At 39.6% G+C, this 27,238-nt stretch overlaps 1 protein-coding gene across 4 annotated transcripts in view; it reads right to left on the reverse strand.

Moving 5' to 3' along the window:
* Positions 1 to 201: 201 nt before the first annotated feature.
* The window catches only part of ANKRD18A (ankyrin repeat domain 18A), a 44,824-nt gene continuing 17,787 nt past the window's right edge, over positions 202 to 27,238 (reverse strand). For 2 of the 4 annotated variants that reach the window (XM_074395633.1, XM_074395631.1), the window contains exons 9-19: positions 26,351 to 26,500; positions 21,392 to 21,501; positions 19,544 to 19,673; positions 12,844 to 13,122; positions 12,041 to 12,253; positions 10,519 to 10,732; positions 7,668 to 7,737; positions 6,423 to 6,518; positions 5,512 to 5,630; positions 4,215 to 4,376; positions 202 to 4,037 (exon numbers count right to left, since the gene is read on the reverse strand). In XM_074395633.1, coding sequence (XP_074251734.1) covers positions 7,706 to 7,737; positions 10,519 to 10,732; positions 12,041 to 12,253; positions 12,844 to 13,122; positions 19,544 to 19,673; positions 21,392 to 21,501; positions 26,351 to 26,500 — 1,128 coding nt within the window. In that variant the 3' untranslated portion in view covers positions 202 to 4,037; positions 4,215 to 4,376; positions 5,512 to 5,630; positions 6,423 to 6,518; positions 7,668 to 7,705. Of the gene's footprint in view, positions 4,062 to 4,214; positions 4,377 to 5,511; positions 5,631 to 6,422; positions 6,519 to 7,667; positions 7,738 to 10,518; positions 10,733 to 11,424; positions 11,657 to 12,040; positions 12,254 to 12,843; positions 13,123 to 19,543; positions 19,674 to 21,391; positions 21,502 to 26,350; positions 26,501 to 27,238 lie in introns of those variants that run through there. The other 2 variants (XM_074395632.1, XM_074395634.1) reach the window with 2 other exon arrangements.

Consider the following 27,238-nt stretch of genomic DNA (forward strand, 5'->3'; position numbering starts at 1 on the left):
AGAGCAGCTGTGGGGGCTACAACCTGCAAAACCACAGGCGTGCTGTCCTAGTAGAGGTTTCCCATGATGCTGTTCCTCTGCAGCAGGCTACTCCCCACTCCCGCTACACCCCACCCTCCCAGCACCCTACTTCCAACCTACTCCTCTCCTCTCTACCCCCCGCCCCGTTTTCCTTCTACCCCACACCCCTCCCGTCCATGATTCAATCACTCCCACCAGGCCTTCATCTTTCAGTTGTTCTCTAATCCCTCCAAACTCTCCCAATTTGTTTGCTACCCACTTCTGAACCTGCTTCTACTTTTCAACTATCTATCTTTATAGCAGGTTGGCTATGTAGCAATAACACAGAACCCCATTTAAGGCAGAAAATTCAAGAAGACTTCAAAAAATTTATATGCTGAAGCTTCTTTATATGCTGGAGTTGGAGCTGGAGCTGTGGGGATGCATCCTCAGGACACTGCTGCCTGTATCCCCACATCTCCAGCTCCAGCATATAAAGAAGTCCTGTGCTAAAAGCCAAGACAAAGGAAAAAAGGCCTTGAATATTTTTCACAGCTCCACTTTGCAGTTCTAATTTCCTGTATTATTGTAAATAAAAGAGGTTTCATTGACTCAGGATTCTGCAGGCTGTGAAGGAAGCATAGTGTCTTCTGTTTTGGGGAGGAGTCAGGAAGCCTCCTCATTATACCAGAGGGCCAAGGGACAATGAATTATCTCCTATGGCAGGAGTAGGAGTAAGACAGAGTGGGGAAAGAGGTTCCACAGCCTTATAAATAAGCAGATGTCATGAGAACTCACTATCAGGACAGCATCAAGGGGACGGTGCTTTGTCATTCGTGAAGGATCTACTCGCACCCTTTCATGACTAAATCTTTCTCCACCCAGGCCCCACTTCTAACATTAGGGAGTATAATTCCACGTGAGTTTTGGTAGGGACATAGAGACAAATTATATTTTTTGTCTCTGATCCCACGAATCTCATGTCTTTCTCCCATTGCACAATACATCCAAGCCCTGCCAGCAGCCGCCTCCCAAAGTCTTCCTTCGGTCGGTCCAGCATTAACTCAAAGGTACAAAGTCCGAAGTCTCATCTGAGTCAAGGCTACAGTTTCTTTTGCCTATGAGCCTCTGAAATAAAAAGCAAGTTCATGGATTCCAATGTACAATGATGGTACAGGCATTGTATAATCTTTGCATATCCAAAAGGAAGGCACTTTTCAGAATCTTTCTTATTTTTATCTGAGACCTCCTCAGCCTGGCCTTCACTGTTCATATTTCTGTCAGCATTTTTTTTGCCACAATCATTTAACTAGTCTCTAAGACGGTCTAAAAATGTTTTCATCTACCTGTCTTCTTTTGAGCCCTCCAAACTCTTCCAACCTCTGCCCATTCCCTAGTTCCAAAGCTGCTTCCACATTGTTCAGGTTATCTTTATAGCAATGCTCCAATCCTCATTTGCCATATTCTGTATGATTTATTTTGAAAAAGAGGTTTAACTGGCTCCTAGTTCTACAGGGTGGACAGGAAGCACAGTGGCTTCTGCTTCTGGGAGGCCTCAGAAATCTTTCAATCATCTTGGAAGGCAAAGAAAGAGTGAACTGTCTCACACGGTAAGACAAAAACATGGAGAGTAGGGAGGTGACACAGAGTTTTCAATGACAAGATCTCATGCGAAGTCACTCCTGATTATGGGGACAGTAGCAAGGGGATGGTGCTAAACCATTCACGAGAAATTTGCCCTCATGATTCAATCACATCACACCAGGTTTCACCTTCAACATGAGGAAATATAATTCAACATGAGATTTGGTGGGGACACATATTCAAATTGCAGCATCAATCTTTGAGTATAAAGACATCCACAGCAGGCTTTATCCAGCCAGCTTCTTTGAGACTCTTCACAGGGTTTGAGGTCTACAGCATATACACTAAAATATTCACACTTCAAAAAGTAATGAAGTGGCATTATCATTCTTCCAAAAATTACAATGGTAAAATAGGTTTTCATAGTATGACTTAGGTACTGTTTGCTACTTCTATCACCGTAGTAGCTGTTTTCTACACAATTCTGTATTCAGCTGAGCTTCCTCTGAGCACAAAACCACCTTGTAGTACCATGGACAGCTGGCACTAGCTCTTTAATAGTGTTATTTATTCCGCTGTAGAAAGCATCCTTGCACTGGAAAAGGTCCACAACCCAATACCTAGTCATTCAACACTATCAATTCCTGGGTGACTTTTTGGAAAAAAAATAGTACTTTTGTTGCAAGAAATGCTACATCTGTGATTTCAAGTCTCTCAATAGAATTGGATTGAAGGGGTGAATTTCAGCCAACATGGCCAAAGAAATCCTGTTCCTGTGATCCTGACGTCATTGGCATCTGCACCTCCGTCTTCCCTTCTGCCACATTTTGCCTGCTCTCTGTGACTTTGTTAAGAGGCTCTTGTGTATGTGGATGATGTCCAGGATGTTGACCTGATGTCCCTAAGACAGCAGTAACAGTTCCATGACTGGTTCCAGGTCCTGCCTGGGCTGACTGGCAAAGAGCTCACTGATGGTGATGAAGGCATCTTTGGTGAAGTAGATGGGCTGGTCCAGCTCCAGGGCCTGGCTGAGGCTGAAGAACTGGCCACCTTCTGATACTCTTTTGTAAAGCCTTCACTGTCCTCTGCTTGCATGTCAACTCATTGGCTGCGAAGTTGAGCTGAGTGGCCTGCTGTCCATCTTCTTGGTGAAGCACTCAAAGTCATCAGTCTCGCTCTCCCCCTCCTAAAGGTTGAGGGCCACCCTGGGGGTAGGCTCAGGATCAGGAAGAAGTTGGCACTCACCATCTCATCCTTCTCAGCCTTCCTCTTACCCTGTTTCCAGGCTGTCTCTTTAGTGCTGCTGGGGCACAGCAGGAAGTGATGGATAATGTGGCACTGTGCCCATACCCAGAAGCTGGCCGTGTGGTTCATCCACCAGATTGGGCCCTTTCTGCACTTCGACATGAAGTTCTCCTCAAGATGGCCTGTGGCACCCAAGAAGCCCACAGTGCTGTAAGAGCCCTGATGCATGGACTGGGGCCCCAAAGGTAGTGCATACCCTGCTCCTGAGCCTGCTGCTCATGCCCTCTATGTGGCTCCATTTATAGCACAGTTGTTGCACTGAGGGCCATGCATGCCAGGCAAGGCCAAGCTGGCTCAAAGAGCAACCAACCACCTCTGCAAGGGTGTGCCAGGAGCAGGTGGACCAGCCACCAACCTCACTTGCTGCCGGTCAGGCTGAATCAGTTATTCTGCCCTAGAGGTAGGGCCCCAGTGCCATTTCTTTTCCCCGGGCCTCTGCTCCATCAGTCATCAGGTGGTGGCCACTGAAGCTGTGGGAACCTAGCCACCCCTGCTTCCTTGAGTGGGTGAGGTTGGTGGCTGGTGCACCTGCTCCAGGCACACCCTTACAGAGGTGGCTGGTTGCTCTTTCAGCCAGCGTGGCCTTGCCTGGCATGCACAGGCCCTAGGTAATGACACAGTGCTCTGAGTGAGACTGTCCTGTCTTGGGCCAAATTCTAAGTCTGGCCAGGGTCACAGAAGGTTGAGTCCCCTGGGTGGCAATCCTGGATGCTGCTGGGGGGCCCATGATGCCCCTTCCCTTTTGGGGCTCAGAATAAGATCTGACTGGGTTAGGACATTTTAGGCATAACACTTGTGCCCCAGCAATGGTCCTCTGTCCCACAGGTTGGCTGAGATGTATGCTTGCTGCTGGCTCCCAGGGTTGTCAGGATGCCACATTCACCCATTCCTCCAGGGACCTCAAAGTGACCAGCTTCTCCTTTGATAATGACTTCCCAAGGACGAGGAGTCCCTGGGGCTGCAGGGCAGCTGGCTGCATGCTGCCCTGGCTTCTTCCGTGTTGTGCTGGTCTCCACCCGCCAAGGAGGCTGAGATGTAGGCACCATGCAGGGCAGTTGTCTCTGGACCTGCGACTTGGTTTTCAAGGAGCTGGACTTGGCCTGGTGTCAGGGCCCTGATGAGGTTGTCCTGGGTGGTCCAGGGGTTTCCTAAGGAGATGCAGAATGGAATTGCTGCAAGGATGAATGAGGTAACTGTCAGCACAGAACTGGCACTCGGTGAGTGCTCAGTGATTAGCCTCAGTAGTTGCCCAGAGGACAAAACCACCCACCTGGTAGTGACTGTCCCCAAGCTAGGAGGAAGGGAAGAGAGCAGATCCCACTCACCTCAGCCTGATCAGTCAGCTGTGCTGAGATGTGCCTCTCACCAAGAAAATGACCCGGCGCGTAGACACTGACTGTGTTCCTCTAAACGCTCCACAACACAGAAGCGATGGGGACTCAGCGACAGTGGTATCATGAAGTGACACAACCCATCACGATGGGAGCCTGCTTGGGTCAATAGGGCCCAGAGTCAGTGTCCTCTGTCCCCTGAACTGACGTGTGTGTGCATGCAAACTGACGTGTGTGGTGCATATGTGTGTGTGTCTGTGTATGCACCTATGCGGGTTTGTGGTGCTTCTCTGATCAAGCCTAGCTGCTCCACTCATGGGTGCACCCAGGTCCTGATCACTGTCACCACTTGGGCCCAGGGACAGCATTAGAGCCTCCACAGGTGCTCCCAAATCTCTGTCCTTCCCACCCAGGGTGGTCCTGGGGATGCAGACAGAGGAGAGGCACCGGGCAGAGCAGAGAGGGCTGGCACCCACTCTAGGTGGAACCCTGGTTGTGTACAACGTTCTAGGTCTGCCAAGCAGGCTGGATTCAACACATCTTCTCACACTCTCTTACCAGCAACCCTCCAGGGTGCCCTGACTCATCCTCCCTACAGATGGAGACAAGGAGGCTCCACAGACAAACCCCCTGCCTGAGGACACACAGTGGCTAACTGGCCAGGTCCCCACTGACTCGGCTTCCAATGGCTAGGTCGCCAGGTCCCCACTGATGAGGCCTTCACTGAGAAGGCCACCACTAACCAGGTCCCTGCTGATCAGGTCCCAGCTGACTAGGCTCTGATGACCAGGTCGTCTCTGACCATGGTCCACTGACCAGGCCCCTGAGCAGCGGGGCTCAAAAATCTCATTCCAATGTCCCCCTCAGCCCACAGACCCTCCCTCCCTGAATGTGTGCCCAGAGGTCAGGGCCTGGGGGTTTTCTTGAGATAAGACTTCTCTTCCAAGAGGCAGGGAGGGACAGTCAGCCTCAGGGTCCAGGTGCCCAGCTCCACACTCACTCCCAAGACCTTCTGGGCCCATCTCAAAGGAGACAGTGAGGTGGCCGGGCACTGCCTGGACACATTATCTAGGCTATTCCTGAATGTCAGAGTCAGAGGAAAGCAGGGGCATTTGGTAGATGAGACACCCTGTGCTGCTGGGTCTCCCAGGGCCCTTCCCAGAGAGCCCCGATCTAGAGACACAGCACAGAGGCTGCAGGGAGACTAATCCAGAACCTTCGAGGCTGAGCCAGGGACCACATGAGGACTGTCCCCAGACAGCTAGAAGGCCTGTTGCTAGTTTCTTGGTACCTCAGTGGATGCGGCAGTGGTTCTTCTGCTGGGACCAGTGAGCATGTGCTGGGGAAGGCTCGCCTGTGCTTCCTCGGTGGCTCCAGCTCTGCTTCTAAGAAAAATCGCTCATTCCAGGGCTGGGGCAGAGAAAATACAAGATTAGCTTAGAACACCTTGTGCCAGAAAGTTAAAAAGTGCTGACAGAATAATGGGGACAGATCAAAAAGACACAAAGTTAGCTTGAAATGTCTACCACTGGCCTGATCTTGGGGAATTGGAGGACCAGAATCATGAGCTTTCCCTTCTCCCTTATTTATTGGTTTTATTTCTCCATGTAGAACAAACGAGAAATAAGAAAATAATAAGAAAATGATCATCTGGCAACCATCATAGTAATAATTATTCAAACACAAGTCATCCATGAAATGCTAAATCTAGTGGGTTTTGAGGAGTAACCAGACATTTAGGGAGCCTCAAAGTATCACCACACAAAATACTGTTGAACTACAAAAAGGAAATCGTAATATTCCCATGGACAAACCTGGCAGGTACTCCTTAAGTCTCCTGCTATACAGAGTAACAAAAAGTGTAAAATGCAAATAAGCCGTCAATGACATTTACTATAAGTATCAAGGATGACTTGGTCATTTGGCTGTTTAAACAGTTGACATTTGGGTAATTTGAGTATGTCAAACTCAGTCATACTGGTTTTCGTTTGCAGGGTCCACTTAAAACTTAAGGAGGCTAAAAAACATCATTTAAAATACTATATAAATTTTCATCATACATGTGTTATGAAAATATTCTACTTTAGCAAAGACTGTGATGTTATATATTTTATGAGAAACAATTAAAATGTCATATAAACAGCCCAGTAATAAAGTTTAATAAAGTTTTATGATCTTTTAAATCATAAAATTTTTCCTTACGGTTTTATGGTTTAGATTTTGTCTTCATTAGATGTGGTTTACCAGTGGGTAAGAGAGAAGAAAGGAGATGGGAGCAAGTGTCCATCACAGCAACAGCTGGAAAGATAAATAAAGAATTCCGTTCTTTACCTAAAGCATTTCAGTTAACTAAAGGTAAGTTTAAAAACAAAAGAGTTGAGAATTTTGTCAGAGTTAATAAGAATGAGAAATATGTATGTATAATTACAATACAAAATTACCATTAAATAATTTAAATATGGCATTAATTATGTTTGTGGTTAAATATCAGAGCTTTTTCATTCTTCATTCATGTACTCAACAGCCACTTGCTAAGGTACTAAAACGAGCACTGAAATTACAAGATGAAGATGGTATGGTCCACCTCTCAACAAACCTAAGCTATAACCTAAAAAACAAAACAAAACAAACAAACAACAACAAAAAAAAAAAACAGACAGACAGGCAACGACCATATAGAGTCACAGACACTATGACAGGTATACAGCTGGGCACTACTGGAACACACAGAAGGGATATCTAGGTCAGTTTTGTGTCAATATCATAGGCTTTCTGGTGGACGAGTTACATAGGTTGATACCTGAGGGACAAGGATAGAGGGAAGAGGTGAAGGCAAAGAGCTTGTGGTGGGGAAGAGCCCTGCAGAATTCTGCTCCATAGAATTTGGTGCTAGAGCAAAAACCAGAGTGCAGTAACTGGCAAGAGACAAGGCTGAATAACTTCACAAAGATCTTGTTGACCTGGGTGTGTTTATTTTATTGTGAAAAATTTCGAACTTTTCCTGAGACCAAAGTAAGCCAAGGACTTTTAAAATGTTGCCATAAGCAGTCAAGGGACTGCTTGTGAATGGTTATTGCTTAGCTAAGTATTTCTAGATGAGTCTGAGGTCTCTGTTGGCCTTCAATCTCTACCAAACCCTGAGAAGCTGATGATGCCTCTGTTTTCTGTGAATCGTTTCAGTGTGCTGGGTGACAGTGCCAGAAGTATGGCAAAAGTGAAGAAAGTATACAGTCAGTAAAAAAGAAATGCATAGACTTCTTGGGAACTTTTAAAGCTGTGAAACACAATGAATTAATGGTGCATAAGTATTTGCTTCACGGTAAACGTTTTTGTTTTCACACCTTTCATAAAATGTAAGAAAAAGATACTTAACGTAGTATTGACCAACCCCAACAATGAAAAGAAATGCCATTTGCTATTTATGCTTTATGTCTGAAGTAAACCTACATTTGATTAATAAATTTTGTCAGCATACTTCTTTTTCTTTATCTGTTTGTTGTACGCAGTCCAGTTCCATCTAAAATAAGTTAAAAAAATAATGTTTACGTTAAACAAGAGACATTATTATCAGAATAAGATATCACTTACAAAATGTGGCCTTTAGTATTTATAATGGCTAGACATAACTTGAAGTTTGCTAAAATAGAAAAATATTCATACAAATAAAGTAAAATTTCTACTTATTTTCAGTTTAGATAATAGAAAATGTATCTGTGTAATGCTGTTCAGATTTATCTGAGAAAAATACAGTTCATATTGGTCTATTGCATATATGTAATTTTAGAAATGTGGTGTTTTGTTAGCACAAAGGTTAAACAATTAAAGTTATATTTTGCAATGAATGTATTGCTTTAAAATTCTTAGTAAAACGCTGCCCTTTATAAAAGTTTAATACATTTTTTTACTTCAATAAATTTTTTCTTACATAGATATTTCTGTTTTCTACTTATAGTAAACTTTCTTACAGTAAATGTTTCTTGTTACTTTTTTCTTTTTCTCATTTGTATTCTAAATTAAGGTGTTACCTGTGTAGGTTTCTTCCAAAGGTATACTGAGGGACGTTGAGGTTTGGAGTACAATTGAACCCATCACACAGGCAGCTAGTGTAAGATCCAAAAAGTAGTTTTTCAACCCTGGCCCACTCTGTCCCTCCCCGTTCTTATTTCCCAGTATCTATTGTTCCCACGTTTATGACAATGTGCACCCAGTGTGTAGTTCCCACATGAGTGAAACATCAGATACTTGGTTTCTGTTTCTGCATTAGTTTGCTTAGGATAGTGGATTCCATCTATATCCATGTTCTGCAAAGGACATGATTTTGTTCTTTGTATGGCTCCATGGTATTCCATGGTATATGAAATTTTCTAATCTACCTGAATTTTCAATCTACCTTAGACGTACCTGGGTTGACTCCATGCTTTTGCTATTGTGAATAGTGCTGCAGTGAACATACATGTGCATGCATCTCTTTGTTACAGTAATTTATTTTCCTTTAGGTATACCCCTAGTCTAGCAATGGGGTTACTGCATCCAATGGTCATTCTTAGTTCCTAATTTCCAAACTGCTCTCCATAGTAGCTGAACTAATTTACATTGCCACCAATAGTGTGTGTTTCCTTTTCTCCATAGCCTCCCCAGCATGTGTTTTTTGTTTTGTTGATTTTTTTAACAAAAGTCATCATTCTGACTGGTGTGAGATAGTGTCTCATTGATGTTTTGTTTGGCATTTCTCTGATGATTAGCAATGGTAAGCATTTGTTGATCTGGTTGTTGGCCACTTATATGTGTTCTTTCGAGAAGTGTCTGTTCATGTCATTTGCCCATTTTTAATGAAGTTATTTATTTTGTGCTTGTTGATTTGTTTAGGTTGCTTATGGATTCTGGATAATAGGCCTTTTCTGTATGCAGTTTGTGAGTATTTCTTTACATTCCTTAGGCTGTCTGTTTAATCCCTTGACAGTTTCTCATGCTGTGCAGAAGCTCTTCAGCTTAGTTAGATCACACTTGTTAAGTTTTGTTATCTTTGCAATTGCATTTGAGGACTTAGCCATAAATTAATTCACAAGTGTGATGTCCAGAATAGCATTTCCTAGGTTTTATTCTAGGATTTTTGTAGTCACTGGATATACTGTTATGCAAGAAAAGCACAAAGCTCTTTTTTTTTTTAAGATGGAGTCTGCCTTTGTCACCCAGGTTGTAGTGCAGTGGTGTGATCTCGGTGGCTCACTGCAACCTCCGTCTCCTAGGGTTCAAGTGATTCTCCTGCCTCAGTCTCCCAAGTAGCTGGCATTACACATGCCTGCCATCATACCCAGCTAATTTTTGTATTTTCAGTAAGATGAGGTTTCATCATGTTGGCCAGGCTGGTCTCAAACTCCTGACCTTAGGTGATCTGCCCACCTCGGCCTCACAAAATGCTGGGATTATAGACATGAACCGCTGCGCCTGGCCAAGCACGAAGCTTTTAACATAAAAATGGGAATGAACCTTTTAGAGTTTTATTTAATTTGTAAAATGCACTTATTTTAGATTCTATTAAATAATAAACATCCATGTGTGGTTAAGTGTTTCAATGCCAATCATTCACGTGTGAGTATGGGTGGGAAGAGCTGAGACTGTGCAATGAAACTTTAAAAGTGGTATGAGCCAGGGGTGCAGTGGCCCCCACCTGTAATCCCAGCACTTTGGGAGGCCGAAGCTGGCAGATCCCAAGGTCAGGAGTTTGAAACCAGCCTGGCTGATATGGTAAAATTTTGTCTCTAGTAAAAATACAAAAATTAGCCAGGCATGGTGGCAGGTACCTGTAGTCTCAGCTACTCAGGAGGCTGAGGCAGGAGAATCACTTGAACCCAGGATGCAGAGGTTGCAGAGAGCTGAGATTGTGCCATTGCACTCCAGCCTGGGACAGAGCAAGGCTCTGTCTCAAAAAAGAAAAAAAAAAAAAAAAAAGCGGTATGAACCACAGCCAAACTGCAATCAACTAGAGAGTAAGCCAAAGCATCTCAAAGTATACCTTCAGTTATTAGGCAATAACATGCAATTTCTAAAACCTAACTTAAATGCAGCTTTTAAAGAAATTTTAAATGTGTCAGTTCAGTCACATTTATTGAATAAATGGGTATCTCTTTAGAATGACAGCTCCAGGGAATTAAAAAATGTAAAGTTCCCATTTTCTTTCTGTGTTAACATGGCTAATTCACATGTATAAGTCAACAGAAAAACTCAATATTTCACCAAACTAAAAATAAGAATTATATTAGAGAAACGAAACCCAAAATGAAAAGGTACTGTAACTAACCTGTCAAGTAGTTCTTCCAGTTATTTGAAGTCTGGGGGTCTGAAGTAGGAATTTTTCCAGATGTTTCAGGAATATATTTTCTGTTGCATTCTATACTACTCAGATTTTTAACATGAGGTGACTTTGGGTCTGGCCTCATAGGAAGAATGCTGAGACAAGATTTCATCCTCACCTTCTCCATAAGGAGCTTGGTGCTGCCATTTTCTTCTTCCATCTGGAAAGAAAACAAAGACAAATGCTTAGTATTTCCTTTTTTCTTTAATAATTTGGAATGACTTGCATTTCTTTTTAAAGTTGCCCTGAGAGTAAACCAAATTACCTACTAAATAGCGTTTTAACACCGAAGATGTGAGAGCATACCTGTTGTAAACAATTATAATTTAATAATTGTTCTAAAGAAATACATGTGTTTCTAAGGTGATTTCTGCTGAACCAGCAGTGCAAACAAAGTAGACAGCGAAGAGAAATGGCTGTCAGTGATGTTCGGCTCAATAGGTAACAGTTTGCTGCCTTCTAAAATGGCTTTCCTTGTAAGATGCTAAAGATTCCATTAGAAATACTTGTATTTAAGGGGTAACTATCTGGGAAAGTGAATATGTTAATTTGCTTAACTATAAGAACCACTTCACTATAAATAATTGTATCAAAACATCATGCTCTACTCCTTAAATAACGTGGATTAAGAAAACGAAAAAAGCTAGAAATACTTGTGTTTAGTAAAACAGTTTCAGGTTTCACTCTTGTACATTTCACCCATTACCTGGGAACAATGAAGCATCTGGCACTGAGGAATGATTCAGAGCCACAACTCCTACAGGAGAACAAGATGGCTGGATGCGCGATCAGAAAGAACCAAAGCATTTCTGAAGTCAAGTGGCCCCTAACACTGTGACCAAGGTCCCGTACCTGGGGGCTTGTTCTTTCTGCCTTCCACACACCCTTCAGGCTCGACAAGGTGTTATTTTTCAACCACTTTGTGAATTACACTTCTTTTTATTCCTGTAATAATGATTCCCTGTTTCACAAGAATGCTTTTCTGTAACATCCTGAACGGTCTGGCGCCCTCTAGTAATAACACTAGAGATCACAATCAGAAACCGTCCAGGGCCTCAGCGCCGCTCTGGGTTTAGGTCGCCATCTACCAGAAAATAAGTTAAACTCATTAATATTTCTATTTAGGGAAATTCTGACAAGTAATTTTATAACAAGATCACTTTAGTAATTGCAAGCTTCAAAAATACTTAGTAAAAAAAAACTAATGGATCAGGTTAACTACATGAAACGTTTCAGGGGAAAAAAGACATACAAAAACCAAAAAAGAAAGGAAAGAAACAAACTATCCTTGACTAACATTTTAAAGGTAAGATTATTTACTAATTTACTAACATTATTTTCCAAAATTACAATATGCAATTAGCATTCATTTCCTACTAATCTCCTGAAGCCACCTCACTAAAAATTATGCTTTCAAAACAAATTAATGAGCTTAATTCATCTTCTATGAATGTATGTTTTGACTTACCTCATGTATTTTTTTTGACATGGAATTGTTAGCTTTTAATGTTACTGCAAAGGCTTCCTTATATTCTTCTAATTCGTTTGTAACCTCTTCATAAGCAGTTTTCATTTCGGAGAGTTTACATTTCACATCTTTAACCTTGAGTTCCATCTCATTTTGTGAAGCTGTATGCTCCTTGTTTAGCTGCTCTAATTGTTTTTCATAATCTGCTTGTTTCTAAGACAAATGAAAAGAATACACTTTTAAAACAATTATAACATAATGACCATATATTTGTTGCTTTTCGAGTCAGTGATTCAAAGAGCAATTTTGCAGATGTTAAAAATGAGGTTGAAGCTTAAAATATTTATCAGCAATATCAACAAAATTAATAACTGAATCCAGATAAGTACAATTTATAAAAGTTTGAAATCCTTATTAGGTTAGTATTAATGTAATCTGGTCATATCGAAAGTAATAGAATCCATTTATAATTTTAAAAATTGAACAATGAACAATGTAGCTTAAGAACAATTCAAAAGTACCATATAATTTCTAAATCACAATTTTCACTTATGCCAACTGGTCTTAATAATCAAATCACTCTATAGTGAGAATCATTATTCTGAAAGATTAATTTTGTTATAATAATAATGGAAATTTAAATATTTAAAAGAAAAAACAGATGCCATTTTTTTTTCTCAGAACTTTACAAAGCAAATTGCTATAAGAGAGGCAGAGGAAACATATACATTTCCAAAATATAATTTGCAGTGAAATAAATGAAAGCACATTACAGATAAACTTACCTGATTTTAAAAACTAACCTGTAAATGGGTTTCTTCTAAGTTTTTTATTGCCTGCATTGCCTTTTCTTCCACCTCCAATTTATATTCTCGTACTTCACCAACTTCTACCATATTTGTATCCATATGTGTCTTAAGATTTAATAGTTCTTCTTCCAACATCTTTTTATCCTCAAGTTTTTCACGTTTCTCTTGTACTTTCTTCATAGATAATAACTCCTGTTGAATAACTTTATTTTCTTTATCCAAATTGACACATTTTGAAGATACAGCTTCCTTTTCTGCTATAAGATCATCAAGCTGCATGAATAAAATAATATAGCTTAATAATGAAGTAGGCTGAGAATAATCTGATACAAAACCAACAGCAAATTTTAAAACACATTTACTTGCAATAAAATGTTATCTATAATGTAGCAGATTCTTCAAATGGGAACCCTTAAATTCTCCAAATTTCAAGAACAAAGTTAAAGCAACTATGAGTCACAAAAATATACTCTTTACTAACATCATCTTTACGACAGAACTTTTGCAATTGAACTTACTTTTATTTTTCTGACAATTTATTTTTGTTCCTCCTTAAATGGCACTAAGTTATCTCTTAGAAAAGAGTGTCGCCCAGGCGCAGTGGCTCAGCCTGTAATTCCAGCATTTTGGGAGGCCGAGGTGGGTGGACTGCCTGAGCTCTGGAACTCGAGACCAGCCTGGCCAACATGGTGAAACCCTGTTTCTACTAAAAAATACAAAAAATTAGCCAGGCATGCCCGTGTGTGCCTGTAGTCCCAGCTCCTCAGGAGGCTGAGGCAGGAGAATTGCTTCAATAGAGGAGGTGAAGGTTAAGTGAGCCGAGATTGCGTCACTGCACTCTACTTGGGCAACAGAGCAAGATTCTGTCTCCAAAAAATTAAATTAAATTAAATTTAAAAAAAAAGCTGGGCATGGTGGCTCATACCTGTAATCACTGCACTTTGAAAGGCCAAGGTGGGAGGATCACCTGAGGTCACGAGTTCCAGACCAGCCTGACCCATGTGGTGAAACCTCGTCTCTGCTAAACAAAAGTGTTTAACCCCTCTCCCTCATCATTATTCCTCATAATTTGTCAAAAAAAAAGTTTCAGAGCTATCATATTGAATTATTTAGGCCAAAGTCAATAAATGGCTCTCAGAATAAAACTTTGAAAGTAATATAATACTCTATACTAGGCATGGTGGCTCGCGCCTATAATCCCAGCACTTTAGGAGGCTGTGGCAGACAGATCACTTCAGATCAAAAATTTGAGATCAGCCAGAGCAACATAGTGAGACCCCCATCTCTCCAAAAAATTTTTAAAAAAATAGCCAGGCATGGTGGCTCGTGCCTGTAGACCCAGCTTGTTAAGAGACTGAGGCAAAAGCATGACTTGTACCCAAAGTTTAGGTCTTCAGGGAATTATGACCACATCAACACACTTCTGCCTGGAAGACACACGAAGACCATATCTTAAACAAACAAACAAACAACAACAACAAAAAACCACACACACACACACACACACACACACACACACACACACAAAATAATGAATCCTGTAAATAAGGATTCTGATGCCATAAGCCTTTCCTTAAACTGCAAATGTTTCATGCCAATTTGAATTGCATTTTAAGAAGTAATAATTCTTGAGGTAAAGGCCATAGAATAAAACACCCAGAAATAAATCCATATATTTACAGCCAACTGATTTTGAACTAAGGTGGCAAAAACATACATTAGGGAAAGGACACACTCTTCAAGTGAATGGCACTGGGAAAACGAAATTATAACTTCCTGTTCTGGAAAATTTTACCCGACAAGAAACCCAAGCGGCACTCAGAGATTGGAGGAACACACTTTACTATGCCGGTGGGCCCAGAAGGGTTCACACCCAAAAGTCTGGACCCCAGCTAAGAAGAGGTACACAGCTTTTATAGGTGAAGGGGCAGGGGAAGTAACTCAGAACTTTAGACAGTGCAGCAGGGTTTAGACAACACGGCAGTTTTCTTAAGGCTTTTCAGTTAGTAAGCAATAAATTGAGGCACAGAAGCAGAAAGAAGCAGTTACTAACAAAAATAGGGTCAATTTTAAAAATAGGGATGGTTGCTGGCAACGTGCTGACAAAATCCTGGGCAAAATTTCCACTTCACTATTGAACACCATGTAACAAAATAAACTCAGAATCAATTAAAGACTTAAATGGAAGGCCCCAAATCATCAAACTACTACAAGTAAACACAGGGAAAATGATTCGGGACATTAGTCTGAACAAAGATTTTTATGAGTAAGACATCAGAAGCATAGGCAAAAAACAAATGATAGGCAAATGGTACTACATGGAGCCAAAGAGCTTCTGCCCAGAAAACAACTGAGTGAAGAGAAAACCTATAGAATGGGAGAAAATATTGTCAAGCTAGTCATCTAATAAAAAACTAATAATCAGCAGGGCGCGGTGGCTCAAGCCTGTAATCCCAGCACTTTGGGAGGCCAAGGCGGGTGGATCATGAGGTCAAGAGATCGAGACCATCCTGGTCAACTTGGCGAAACCCCGTCTCTACTAAAAATACAAAAAATTAGCTGGGCATGGTGGCGTGTGCCTGTAATCCCAGCTACTCAGGAGGCTGAGGCAGGAGAATTGCCTGAACCCAGGAGGCGGAGGTTGCGGTGAGCCGATATCGCGCCATTGCACTCCAGCCTGGGTAACAAGAGCGAAACTCTGTCTCAAAAAAAAAAAAAAAAAAAAAAAAAAACTAATAATCAAAATATATAAGAAACTCAAACACCCTGACAGGAAAAAAATAATCGGAGTTCAATATTGGGCAAAAGATCTGATTAGACATTTCATTTCTGGTTTTTTTTTTTTTGTTTTTTTTTGTTTTTTTTTTTAAGCAGAAATACAAACGGCCAATAAATCCATTTAAAGATGCTCAGTATCACTAATCATCCAGGAACTACAAATCAAACCTGCAATAATCTTGCTCCAGGTCAAATAAATGGCTATCATTGAAAAGACAAAAAATAACAAATGCTGTTGGTGGGAAGGTAAATTAGTGCAGCCGCCATAGAAAACATGAGGTTTTCTCAAAAAACTAATACTGGAACTGCTGAGGGATCCAGCAACCCCACTACTGGGTATTCAGGCAATAGAAAACAAGAAGTCAAAAGGATACCCCTACTCGCATGTTTATTTTAGCAATAGTCACAACAGCTAATATATGGAACCAACTTACATGTCCATCAACAAATTAATGGACAAAAATTGTGGTATACATACATTCAGCATATACAGAAATAAAATCTGTTATTTGTGGCCAATAGACATCAACAAACTAAAAATTGATAATCTAAAAACAAACCTGCATGTTTACAGTCAATTGATTTTATACAAGGTTAACAAAAGAACAAAATGGGAAAAGAATAGTCTTTTCAACAAATGGTGCCAGGACAACTGGGCATCCATATGCAATAAATAAATAAATAAGTAAATAAAGTTGGACTCTCACCAATTTTATTTAACTTTATTTTTTAAATAACCATATTTAAAAATTAACTCAAAATAAAACAGTTAACCGTAACTGCTAAAACTACAAAACCCTCAGAAGAAAACGCTGGCATAAATCTTTGTCTCTGCATTTGGCAGTGATTTCTTAGCTATGACTCCAAAGGAAAAATGGATTCAATGGACTTCAAAATTGAAAACTACCATGCCTGAGAAGTCAGTATCAAGAAGGTGAAAAGGTAAGCCACTGAGTAGAAGAAAATATTCAAAAAGCCTATCTATCTGATAAAGGACTTACAGCTTTGATGTATAAAGAACCCTTGCAATTCATAAATAACAAGATAACCCAATTTTAAAAATGCGCAAAAATTTTGAATAGATATTTCTGCACAGAAGATATAAAGATGGATATAAGCACATTAATAGATGCTTAGTGTAATTAGTCATTAGGAAAGTTTGAATCATGGTGGTTTCACCATGTGGTATCACTTCATGCCACAGAATGAAATATTCTTCAACAATAAAGAGAAAATAAGTGTTAGCATAAATGTAAAGAAATTAAAATCCTTACACAATGCTGGCGGCAACGTGAAGTGGTGCAGCCTCTTTAGAAAACAAACTGGCAGCTCCTCAAAAGGTCAAGCATGAAGTTACCATATGACTCAGAAATCCCAGTCCTAAGTATATACTCAAGAAAAATACTAAGTACATACACAAGCACAAAAACTCATACACAGACATTTACAGCAGCATCATTAATAAGAGTGAAAAAGTGGAAAGAACCCAAAGGTCCACGGCCTGATGAATGGATAAATAAAATGTCTGATGTATTCACACAATGGAATATTACTCAGCAATAAGAAGAAATTAAGTACTGACACTGATAGAAGCAGGAGACAGCAAAATGCCTAGGCAGATATGGAAGGGTCCCCAGAGACTCTCCAACCAGCCCTGTAAGTGTTTACACCAGATGTTTTGTGCAGATAAGGGAACCTGCACGGCGTCGTGCCTGGACCTGCCCACAGCAGACTGGAGGCCCACAGGCACTGGGGGAGTGGGGTGGAGCCACCAGGAACTAACACCTTATGCAGGGGAGGAGCCTGGCCTCTTCAGCTCATGCGTGGGGACCCCGGTATTCAACTGTGAGGTGAAAGCTGTCTGCAGGACCCCTCTCTTTGCTGCGAGCTTTCCTTTTACTTAATAAATTCTGCCCTCCCCACCCTTCAATGTGTCTGTGTGCCCAATTTTTCCTGATCATGAGAGAAGAACCCAGATTTAGCCAAACTAAGGAGCAAAAGCCCTGCATCAATACTTGCTGCAACACAGATACAGCATGAAAAATTATGCCAAGTGAAATATGCCAGTCACACTAGACCACTTGCTTTTTATTTCAGAGGCTTATAGGCAAATCTATACAAAGAAGGCAGGTGGTTCCCTAGGGCTAGGGGAGGGAGGGGAAACTAGTGAAGATGGCTAAATGATGTGGGGTTTCTTTTTAGGGTGACAAAAATGTCCCAAAATGGACTGTAATGATGATTGCACAACTCTCTGAAAATGCTAAAAGCCAATGAATCGTACTTGCTAAATGAGTGAATTACATGGTGTGTTTATTATTTCTCAATAAACCTGTTAGTTCCCCAAATTTATTTGGTACTAGTGATCTGGAGACATGTACTGCTTGGTTTCAGATCACTGGCCAGGGTTCAAGATGTATGAGAATCAATAGCATGTCCTTTTTCTAGAAAAAATATGATATACATTCTAAAAACTATCTTTTTCATTAGAATCAAGTTGGAAAAATTAAAGGAAAAAAATCTTTCTTTCACTGCTTAAAGCACTGAGAGATTTATGTTGAGGAATAAGACCTTGTTTTCTTTTGCCCCAATTTCTATCTAAAGGGTCTGGAGAATCACACCCTTCAAACTATAACATCTTATCAGATGGGTATTATTAACTCTTACAATGTGACTTACGTTCTAACCTGATTCTGGTACAGCATCACAGACAGCAGAAACTGAAGGAAATCAAAATATTTTGCCCCCAAATGGCTGCCACAGGGCCAAGAGATAAAAATGGCCTTATGAAGCTGTCTTCTGTGGGGGAAATTGTATCTATAAGAAGTCTTCATTAATATAGCTAGAGCTCTCCCCTTCTAGATCATTCCAGATCTAGGGAAGATTAACTAAGGTTCTGATGTATTTAATATCTGAAAAGATATTTTTACCCTCTATTTTCTCCGAGGCCTGCCAGCTCTGAGGCTTCATCTACATAGGAAGAACCTTGGCCCTCCATAACCACCTGGTCTTACGGCATTCCTTTCTACTAGTTTCAAGTTTTAGACAACAGCTTAACTTTCTTTACCAATTGTTACCTAAAGAATCCCTAAAACCCACCTATGACTTGTTAACCTCTCCTTTTTGACGGTCCACTTTCAGGCTAAACCAACGTATGCCTTTCCTCATATTGATTTATGATTTTCCCTATGATTTCTGTCCACTGGAAATTCATAAAACCAAACTGTAATGTGACTGTCTCACAAAACATTCTCAGGATCTCTTGAGATTGTGTAACCCAGGGCCACAGTCACCACATTGGCTCAGAACAAACCTTAAACATATTTGGGCAGAATTTGGGTTTTTCCATCATTAATATTTCTCCAAATTATGTGATTTTTAAGCTAAAACTGATTTAAAATGATGTTGTGTTGGAATATAAATCATTCTATATAAAGATACATGCATTTGTATGTTCATTGCAGCACTATTCATAATAGTAAAGATATGGAATCAATCCAGATGTCTGTCAGTGATAAGATGGGATAAAGAAAATGTGGTATATATACACCATAGAATACTATGGAGCCATAAAAATGAATGAGATCATGCTCTTTGCAGAGACATGGATGAACTTGAAGCTGTTATCCTCAGAAAACTAACCCAAAACCAAAAACTAAACACTGAATATTCTCACTTATAAGTGGGAGCTGAACGATGAGAACACATGGACTCGGGGAACAACAAACACTGGTGCCTGTTGGGGTCAGGAGGGAGAGCATCAAGATCAATAGCTAACGCATGTGGGGCTTAATACCTAGGTGATGGACTGATAGGTGCAGCAAACCATCATGGTAGACATTTACCTGTGTAACAAACCTGCACGTCTCGCACATGTAATCCAGACCTTAAGATAAAATAAAATTTGTTTAAACATTACCTTCTGTTTTATCTTCTTAATCAGAATATCCATTTTCAGCTGATCTGTTTCTAAGTCTCCATGGAAACTGAAATCTTCATTTCCAAATACATTTAACACACTTATTGTCATTTCTAGGAGTTTCTTATATCTGCAGAAATTCACAGAATTAGGAAATCAAGTATTTTTAAGAGTAAATACTTAATAATTGTTTAAACAGATAAGTTATGGTATATCAAAGAAACAAATGTATAAACTACAATCCTCTCAGTTTCAACTGAACATAGTTTGAAAGCATTCTATATGAAACTATAATGTCAGATAAATAATATGAAGAACAATTTCTTTTTTGAGGTGGAATTTTGCTCTTGTTGGCCCAGGCTGAAGTGCAATGGCATGATCTTGGCTCACTGCAAACTCTGCCTCCCAGGTTCAAGTGATTCTCCTGCCTCAGTCTTCCGAGTCGCTGGGATTACAGGCATGACCCACCACACCAGGCTAATTTTGTATTTTTAGTGGAGACGGGGTTTCACCATTTTGGTCAGGCTGATTTCGAACTCCTGACCTCAAATGATCCATCCACCTGGGCCTCCCAAAGTACTGGGATTATAGGTGTGAGCCACCATGCCTGGCCTAACCATACAGTTTTTATAAATGAACTATTCAGATCCATGTTGGTATGCTAACATAAAATAACCTACAACCAAATATAGGCCATAACCCAGAGATGAGTAACCAAGATAAAAAAGTAAAACATATACATGTTTGAAAAAGACACAAAAAATACATTTTGATACCTGTTGGCCACAGTCTATAAGAAAAGTACACACAAAAAGCATCAATGAGATCATTCAATGTAGAAAAAGAGACGTAAGCAAATATCTTTAATATCTGAGTTGAGGAGAAAAAGGAAACAGGCAGTTTTAGAAAAAAGGAAAGGTACAGAGAGATATGTGATGATTTAAAGACTTTGAAGAGAGCTAGAGATCTGTGCTGACACAATGTCAGCAAAATGAAAGAGATACAAAACCATGTAGAGAAAGGCAACAACAGAAAAATGTTGATTATTATCAGAAAACCAACTTAAGTGCTCAGTAAATAAATAGAAAAGTAACTGTGTTCAGGGCTTCAAAGACACATTCCATTTAAAAAAAAAATCTGTGATCAAAACATGAATGCTCATTTTACTCTTTTTCTTTAAGTTATATGTATAAACATATAATTTATTTCTGTAAAACAGAAGTTTAATAACATGTGTACTTCATGTATACAAAGGAGGTGCCCATGTAAAATGGGTAAACTTCCATGATATGTTTTATATCTAAAAGGAAGAGAAGCAGAAACAAAATATAAGCTACATATCAAGACAAATTTTGATGTTAAAGAATGACACAAATAGGTCTTCTTTAAAGAACTTAAATGCAGCAGAGAAGGATTCTACAAAAGGAAGAAATGATGAACAGACATCAAAAATATCTTCAGAAATAAAAATTCAAACTAGATAATGAAGAGTGTACTTGACATTATAGGTCCAAGGCTTTGTCAATACTGTTTTCAAACTCAGTAAAGAATAAGTGTAACATTGTGGCATTCAAAAACATTTAAGATTGTGTTGTTTCTTTTTTTCATATTTTTAATATAAATTTTTTCATCCCAACCTTCCCCCAGCAGTTCAACCAACTCCCATCCCCCTGGTCCACATGTCTTAGAATGTTGTGCTGTGAGTTTCTGAAATACATTTTAAAATATATTTCATTTAATTATGAAAATGCAGACATAAAATGAATTTGTTTGTAGGTTTAATCAAATAAAATCAGAGTTAAATCAGTTGATAAATGATTAAAATGTTCTACAGTAGGGAAACCTTACCCAGTTGTCTCTTCTTCTAATTCATTATTTTTCTTTCTTATTTGATCCATATTATACTCCTGTGATGATATTAACTCAAAAAGTTTTCTTAATTCTTCCTTTTCTTCAGACTTGAAAAAAAAGGATTTAAAATTATTTTTGTAAAATCTAGAGACACTAGAGATAAAAAATATTATTTCTTGTAAGTTGATGAGTAATATGCATTTAGGCATGTGTATAAAGGGCATTTTTTAAACCTCATGCCAATAAGGACAGATTTCAAAAATAGTCAGTTTTCTTAAAACAGATAAAAACGATTCATACTTTCATCATTTTCTTTTCTGAAACGTAAACTGCCAAAAATGTTTGTTAAAAATGAGGGTTTTTACACATACATGTAATACTAAGTGTTAGTAAGAAAAAAAATAAGAGTAGTCATATTTACCTTTTAGTTTTTAAAGATGCTCTAGAAACATTGTCATTAATGGTTTAAGATACTTCAAGTTTTGTTAATTACATCTTACTCAGATGATTTACTTACTTAGAAAACTCTTATCTAGTTCCCACGGTATTTTCGATTCTCATCTGTCCTCAGGCTGAGCTAAATACTCTCATTCTCTCTAAGTATTCACCCATGGGTTTCAGCTTTTCCCTTTCTCTTAACCATTTCTCTTTAAACAAATTTTATTTTTTCTCTATAATAGACAAAAACATAACTTTTGTCTACTTTTTGTGGCTTTAATATTATCCTATTTCTCCCCTTCCATTGGACTCTATGACACATGGTCTCATCCAGAGATCTTTTTCCATCACTTATTTGTTTTTTTTAATACTGAAATCTGATTTTTAATAATTCCAATAAAAAAGTCCAAGAGTCATGAAGTACTTTATCCTGCTTTACTCAGGACAACTGCGAGCAGTGACAAAACGCTGTCTGCTCCTCTGACTCCACTTCATTTCTAAATGCAGCAACCTCTGAAGTTCAGTCCTATCCCTTTCTATTATTCTTTTTAAACGCTCTCAGGGCTCCTAAAATCTCAAAACTTTGACCCAGATTCCCTAATCTACATTTCCCGCTCCGACCTTTTTCTTGAGTCCTCTTCCTTCTGGTACACATATTATAGACAATATTCTCAACCACATGCTCATACATTGCTACTTGGTGCAGATGACTTTCACAGATAATGAATCTTGTCTATTTTATGTTAATTCTTATTGATGTCACTTTGAGTACAGTGCTATTTTCTAATCTTGAAGGGTAACAGTCTCACCCTTAGGATACTGACCAGTATACCTTGTCCTTTTTTGCTTGCTTTCCTTCTTTTTGACCACTATACTTTGTCCTTTTTTTTTGAAAAGGAATTGCACTCTGCCATCTAGGCTAAAGTATAGTGGTACCATACTCACTGCAACTTGCACCTATCGGGTTCAAGTGATTCTTCTGCCTCAGCCTCCCAAATAGCCGGGACTACAGGTGCACCCCACCATGCCCTGCTAATTTTTGTATTTTTATTAGAGACAGGGTTTCATCATGTTGGCTAGGCTGTTCTTGAACTCCTGACCTCAGGGAATCCACCCACCTCAGCCCCTCAAAGTGCTGGGATTACAGACGTGAGCCACTGCACCTAGCTCTTGTTTTCTTTTGTAATGGAAACTTTCCCGAAGAATCAGATTATCAATTGTTTGCCTTCGTTTTCTTTGGAAGAATTTCCCTTTCCACAGAGATACGGCATGATTAAAGTCTTGTTCTAAAGTTTTTCAGAGGGACACTCGACTACATCATTGGGAAGCTCCAGTCAGTAGAGGTCTCCCTTCTTCCCAATCGAGATTCTTCATCTCAAAATGGTATCCACCAAATGTCTTAATCCAGGTAGTCTCTTGCTTAGGAATTCATGAAATAAGAACCTTCTGGAATAGTTAGAGGCTATTGATTGAGATGGTTTAAAGCTGTCCTTATGAAATGTTTCACTCTCAAGCAGGCATCAAAGTGGTTAATAAGTGTATGCCTGATGTCTAACTCACTTATATGAGAATCTATACAAAACATTTCATTTATGAGAGAGTCTCACTCTGTTACCCAGGCTGGAATGCAGTGGCTTGATCACTGCTCACTGCAGCCTTGATATCCCAAGACCAAGCAACCCTCCTACCACAGCCTCCCAATGTAGCTGGGACTACAGGTATGCACCACCATGCCTCAGCTAACAATTTTTTTTGGGGGGGTACAAACAGGGTCTCACTTATATTGCTCTGGCTGGTCTCAAATTCCTGGGCTCAAGCACTGCTCCTGCCTCAGCCTCCCAAAGTGCTAGGATTACTGGCATGAACCACGTTACCCAACCAGGTGCTTCATGGAATGATTTGAGAGGCAGTATCTGGCCTGGGTCTGAATCCCAGCTCTACGAGGTGTGGGTAACCCCCCATATAGGTACCGAGGAAGGAGAGCTAAGCAGAATCCTGGCACAATTAAGGCCTGGAGAATATCTCAGTTTATAGTGTTACTACTATATGAAAATAATATATGTTTTCCTTGTACTTCTGTGTCCTGTCTCTTTATTTCTCGGATCCTGCACCTCAGCACAGCATAAGGGACACCCCACGACCCTGTGGGTCATCAGCTCTACACCAGGTACTAGCTATGTGACCTTGAGCAAATTAATTTTCTGTGTCTCTGGTTCTTTAGCTATGAAATGGAGAGAATGATACCGTCTAGTTCACTGGGATGTTGGGAAGATTAAACCGGGGGCTAACATGAAGCACTCAGAGGAGTACATAGTGCATAGTAAGCTACAGATAATATTTGCTATTAGCATGATCATTTTTACCATTTTTTATATCTTAACAATTATATGTGTTAGGCAGGTGGCATTCCAACGGAGGTTGCAACCTATAGCTGCGCTGAATCACTCTTCATACCACTGAAAGTGGCAGCAAATGGGGAGTGTATAATTTATAGCTTTCTTTTCTCTCAGTATGACTCAGTGGGCAACAGTCACGTATGTACTACAATGTAAGTAGCACCTCCTGGATTGAGCAGTACATAACCAACACGACCAGCAGAGACAGGCTGAGCCACTGGGCTGAAACCCCTGGACTCTTTTGCTAAATGAAGGCTCCTGAATCAATTCCCTCCAGAAACTGTTGCTGTGGTGCTGCTTTCACTAGCACTCTTCTAAGCTCTCAAATTAAGGGGCTTTGTCATCAGACAAGCTGCAGCCAGAACTGTGCAGCTGACAAACTGGCAGCCATCCAGAAATACAGTTCTGCCTGCATAGTGAAGGCAAATTTAGATCCTCTTTTCATACTAAGAAAAACATGAGCATTTGATTGAACAATTCTCTTCATTAGACTGATTGGTTAATTGCTAAGAATACACTTAGAATAAAAGATTTACTGTGTCAATGTCTCAAAGGAGAAATAATTGGTATGGTATAAAGTAACTCTATGCTAAAAATTGCTAAGCTAAAATATTTTCAATTTATACAAGGATAGGTGAGATGCATGTCATATATTATTTTCCCTTTAAGCAAATTTATAATGAGACAAGATTATCTCCTATAGAAAAATTAAAGCCCTGTAAAATTGAGGGCTAAGTTGTTCTGCACAGACTGGACAACAAGAGCTGAGACATAAGGTCAATGAGAGTCAGAACAGTCAGAGAGAGCTTCATGAAGAAGAGGAAATTGTCTGCCAGGTCTGAACGAATGAGGCTAGATGAACAGAAACTGAGAAGGCAGGAGGGACAAGCTGGACAGCATGAGTAAGACTGTTGCTGAAATCTGCTCAGTTAACTCTGAGGATACATTCCAGTGGCAGGGAAATAAAAACATATGTCTATACAATAACCTGTAAATGAGTGTTCACAGCAGCTGTTTTCATAGTAGCCCCAAAGTGGGGGAAAAAAACCTAAAAGTCCATCAACTGATGAATGAATGGAAGACCAGTGTGGCCATGAAACAGACTCTTATTTGACAATAAACTTCTTTTATGTACTACAACATGGATAAACTTCTGCAAACGTTACACTGAGTGAAAGAGCCAGTCATAAAGGACCTCACATTGTATGACTCTATGTATATAACATATGAAGAACATGCAAATCTGTGGAGACAAAAGTAGATGGTGGTTACCTACAACTGGGGTAGGTAGAGGGCATGGAGAGGGGCTGCAGTCATGACTAAGAGACGTGGGGTTGCTTTTCAGAGGGGTGGACATGTTCTAACACTGATTGTGGTGATGGTTACACAACACTGTGAATATACAAACAGACACCGAGTTGTACATTTTAAATGGGTGAACTGTCTGACATGTGAACTATCACTCAGTGAAACGGTTTTTAAAATCCAATGGCAGGATCAAGATAATTTTCTCAAGTCTATTTTGGGTGTACATACTCTATAGGATCTGAGTATTTCTACGCCTTTACGGCATATTTTAAATGAAAGAAAAATGAAGGCAATACCCAACTTTTCAAGTAGTTTGTAAATTAACTGAAGACATGTACATTTCAAAGAACAGTATGATGGCCTTCCTGTACAAGTTAACCTAAAATCCATGAAATAAATAGGCACAGCTTCTGTGTCCATTCACAAAAGTGAAGAAATAAGACAACTTTCTGGAACATTCCATTAAACATTCTCCTCTGACTTAATCTGGCTTGCCTCACCAAGGCAATAAAGAAATTATCTAAAAATACTGTTTAACAGGAAAAAAAGTCAATTTTCTGTGAGGAATGATATCTGATTCTCAACTTTCCCAAGAGTAAATATTGTGAGAGAAAAAGAATGCAATATTTTTCAAAATGGCAGAATAAAAGCCAGAGTTTAAGAAATAAGTATCTTATCAAGATAATAAAACAGTAATCATTAATTATAATTAAAATACAAAATCAAGCTAACCACTGAAGTCAGTAACCTAAAACACTTTATATTATTCAACTAGCTACACGTTAACTGCTGACATGTTAAATTCCATGCATACCTGATTTCCTACTTCAAATAATTTTTTCTTTGAAGCCCATGTCTCATCCAAATTAATGTGACAACGTGATGTGCCTTCCAGTGGAGACTCTGGCATAGATACTTTTTTAAGGCTACCAGCCAGTTCTTCTTGAAGTTGTCTCACAATCACCTGATAAAATATTTTTGTTACTAATTTTATAAATTTCCATATTATTAAATTACGTTGATAATATTTAACTCTAACGTACATACTTTGAAAATTACTGTCACACACACAGACTCACTTTCTTTTCCTCATATGTACACATTCTTGTTTATTACTGAATTCAGTGAGGAACACAGGTGTTATGTACCCACCAAATTGGTATTCTCTTATTTATATGACAGATTGATTCAGCCTGCTATTCATTCATCTGAGAACTTCAACTCAACCTGAGTTTCTCACATATTCAGTCCCAGGTTCAAGTCCTTCCAACAGATTCCTATCTCAGAATAAACGTAAAATTCCAATGGCCTTCCAGGCCCTAGGTAACATGGCCTCTACCTCCCTCCCTGACCTCAGCTCCTACAACTCTGTCACGTACTCACTTCAGTGCCACTTTATATGCACTCTACCACCCCTCATTCGTCTGAAAATGGGGAACCAACGTCAAACTCATAATCACAGACAGCCGCAAGCATCTTTGTACTGGGAAAAATTATATCTAAATGATAGTAACTGAGACTTAAAATGTAAATTATGAGCTAATTATTAATAAAAATATTCAAACTAAGTTATAAATACCTACCAGCTGGAACATTAAATCACATATGTTTTGCTAAAATTTACCACATTTGTTCCAAATTGTGATTTTATGACAAGTAGATGTCTTTAAAATATTAAGTGGTCGCTGGGCGCAGTGGCTCA

The sequence above is a fragment of the Saimiri boliviensis genome, chromosome 2 (assembly GCF_048565385.1).
Source record: "Saimiri boliviensis isolate mSaiBol1 chromosome 2, mSaiBol1.pri, whole genome shotgun sequence".
NCBI lineage: Eukaryota > Metazoa > Chordata > Mammalia > Primates > Cebidae > Saimiri > Saimiri boliviensis.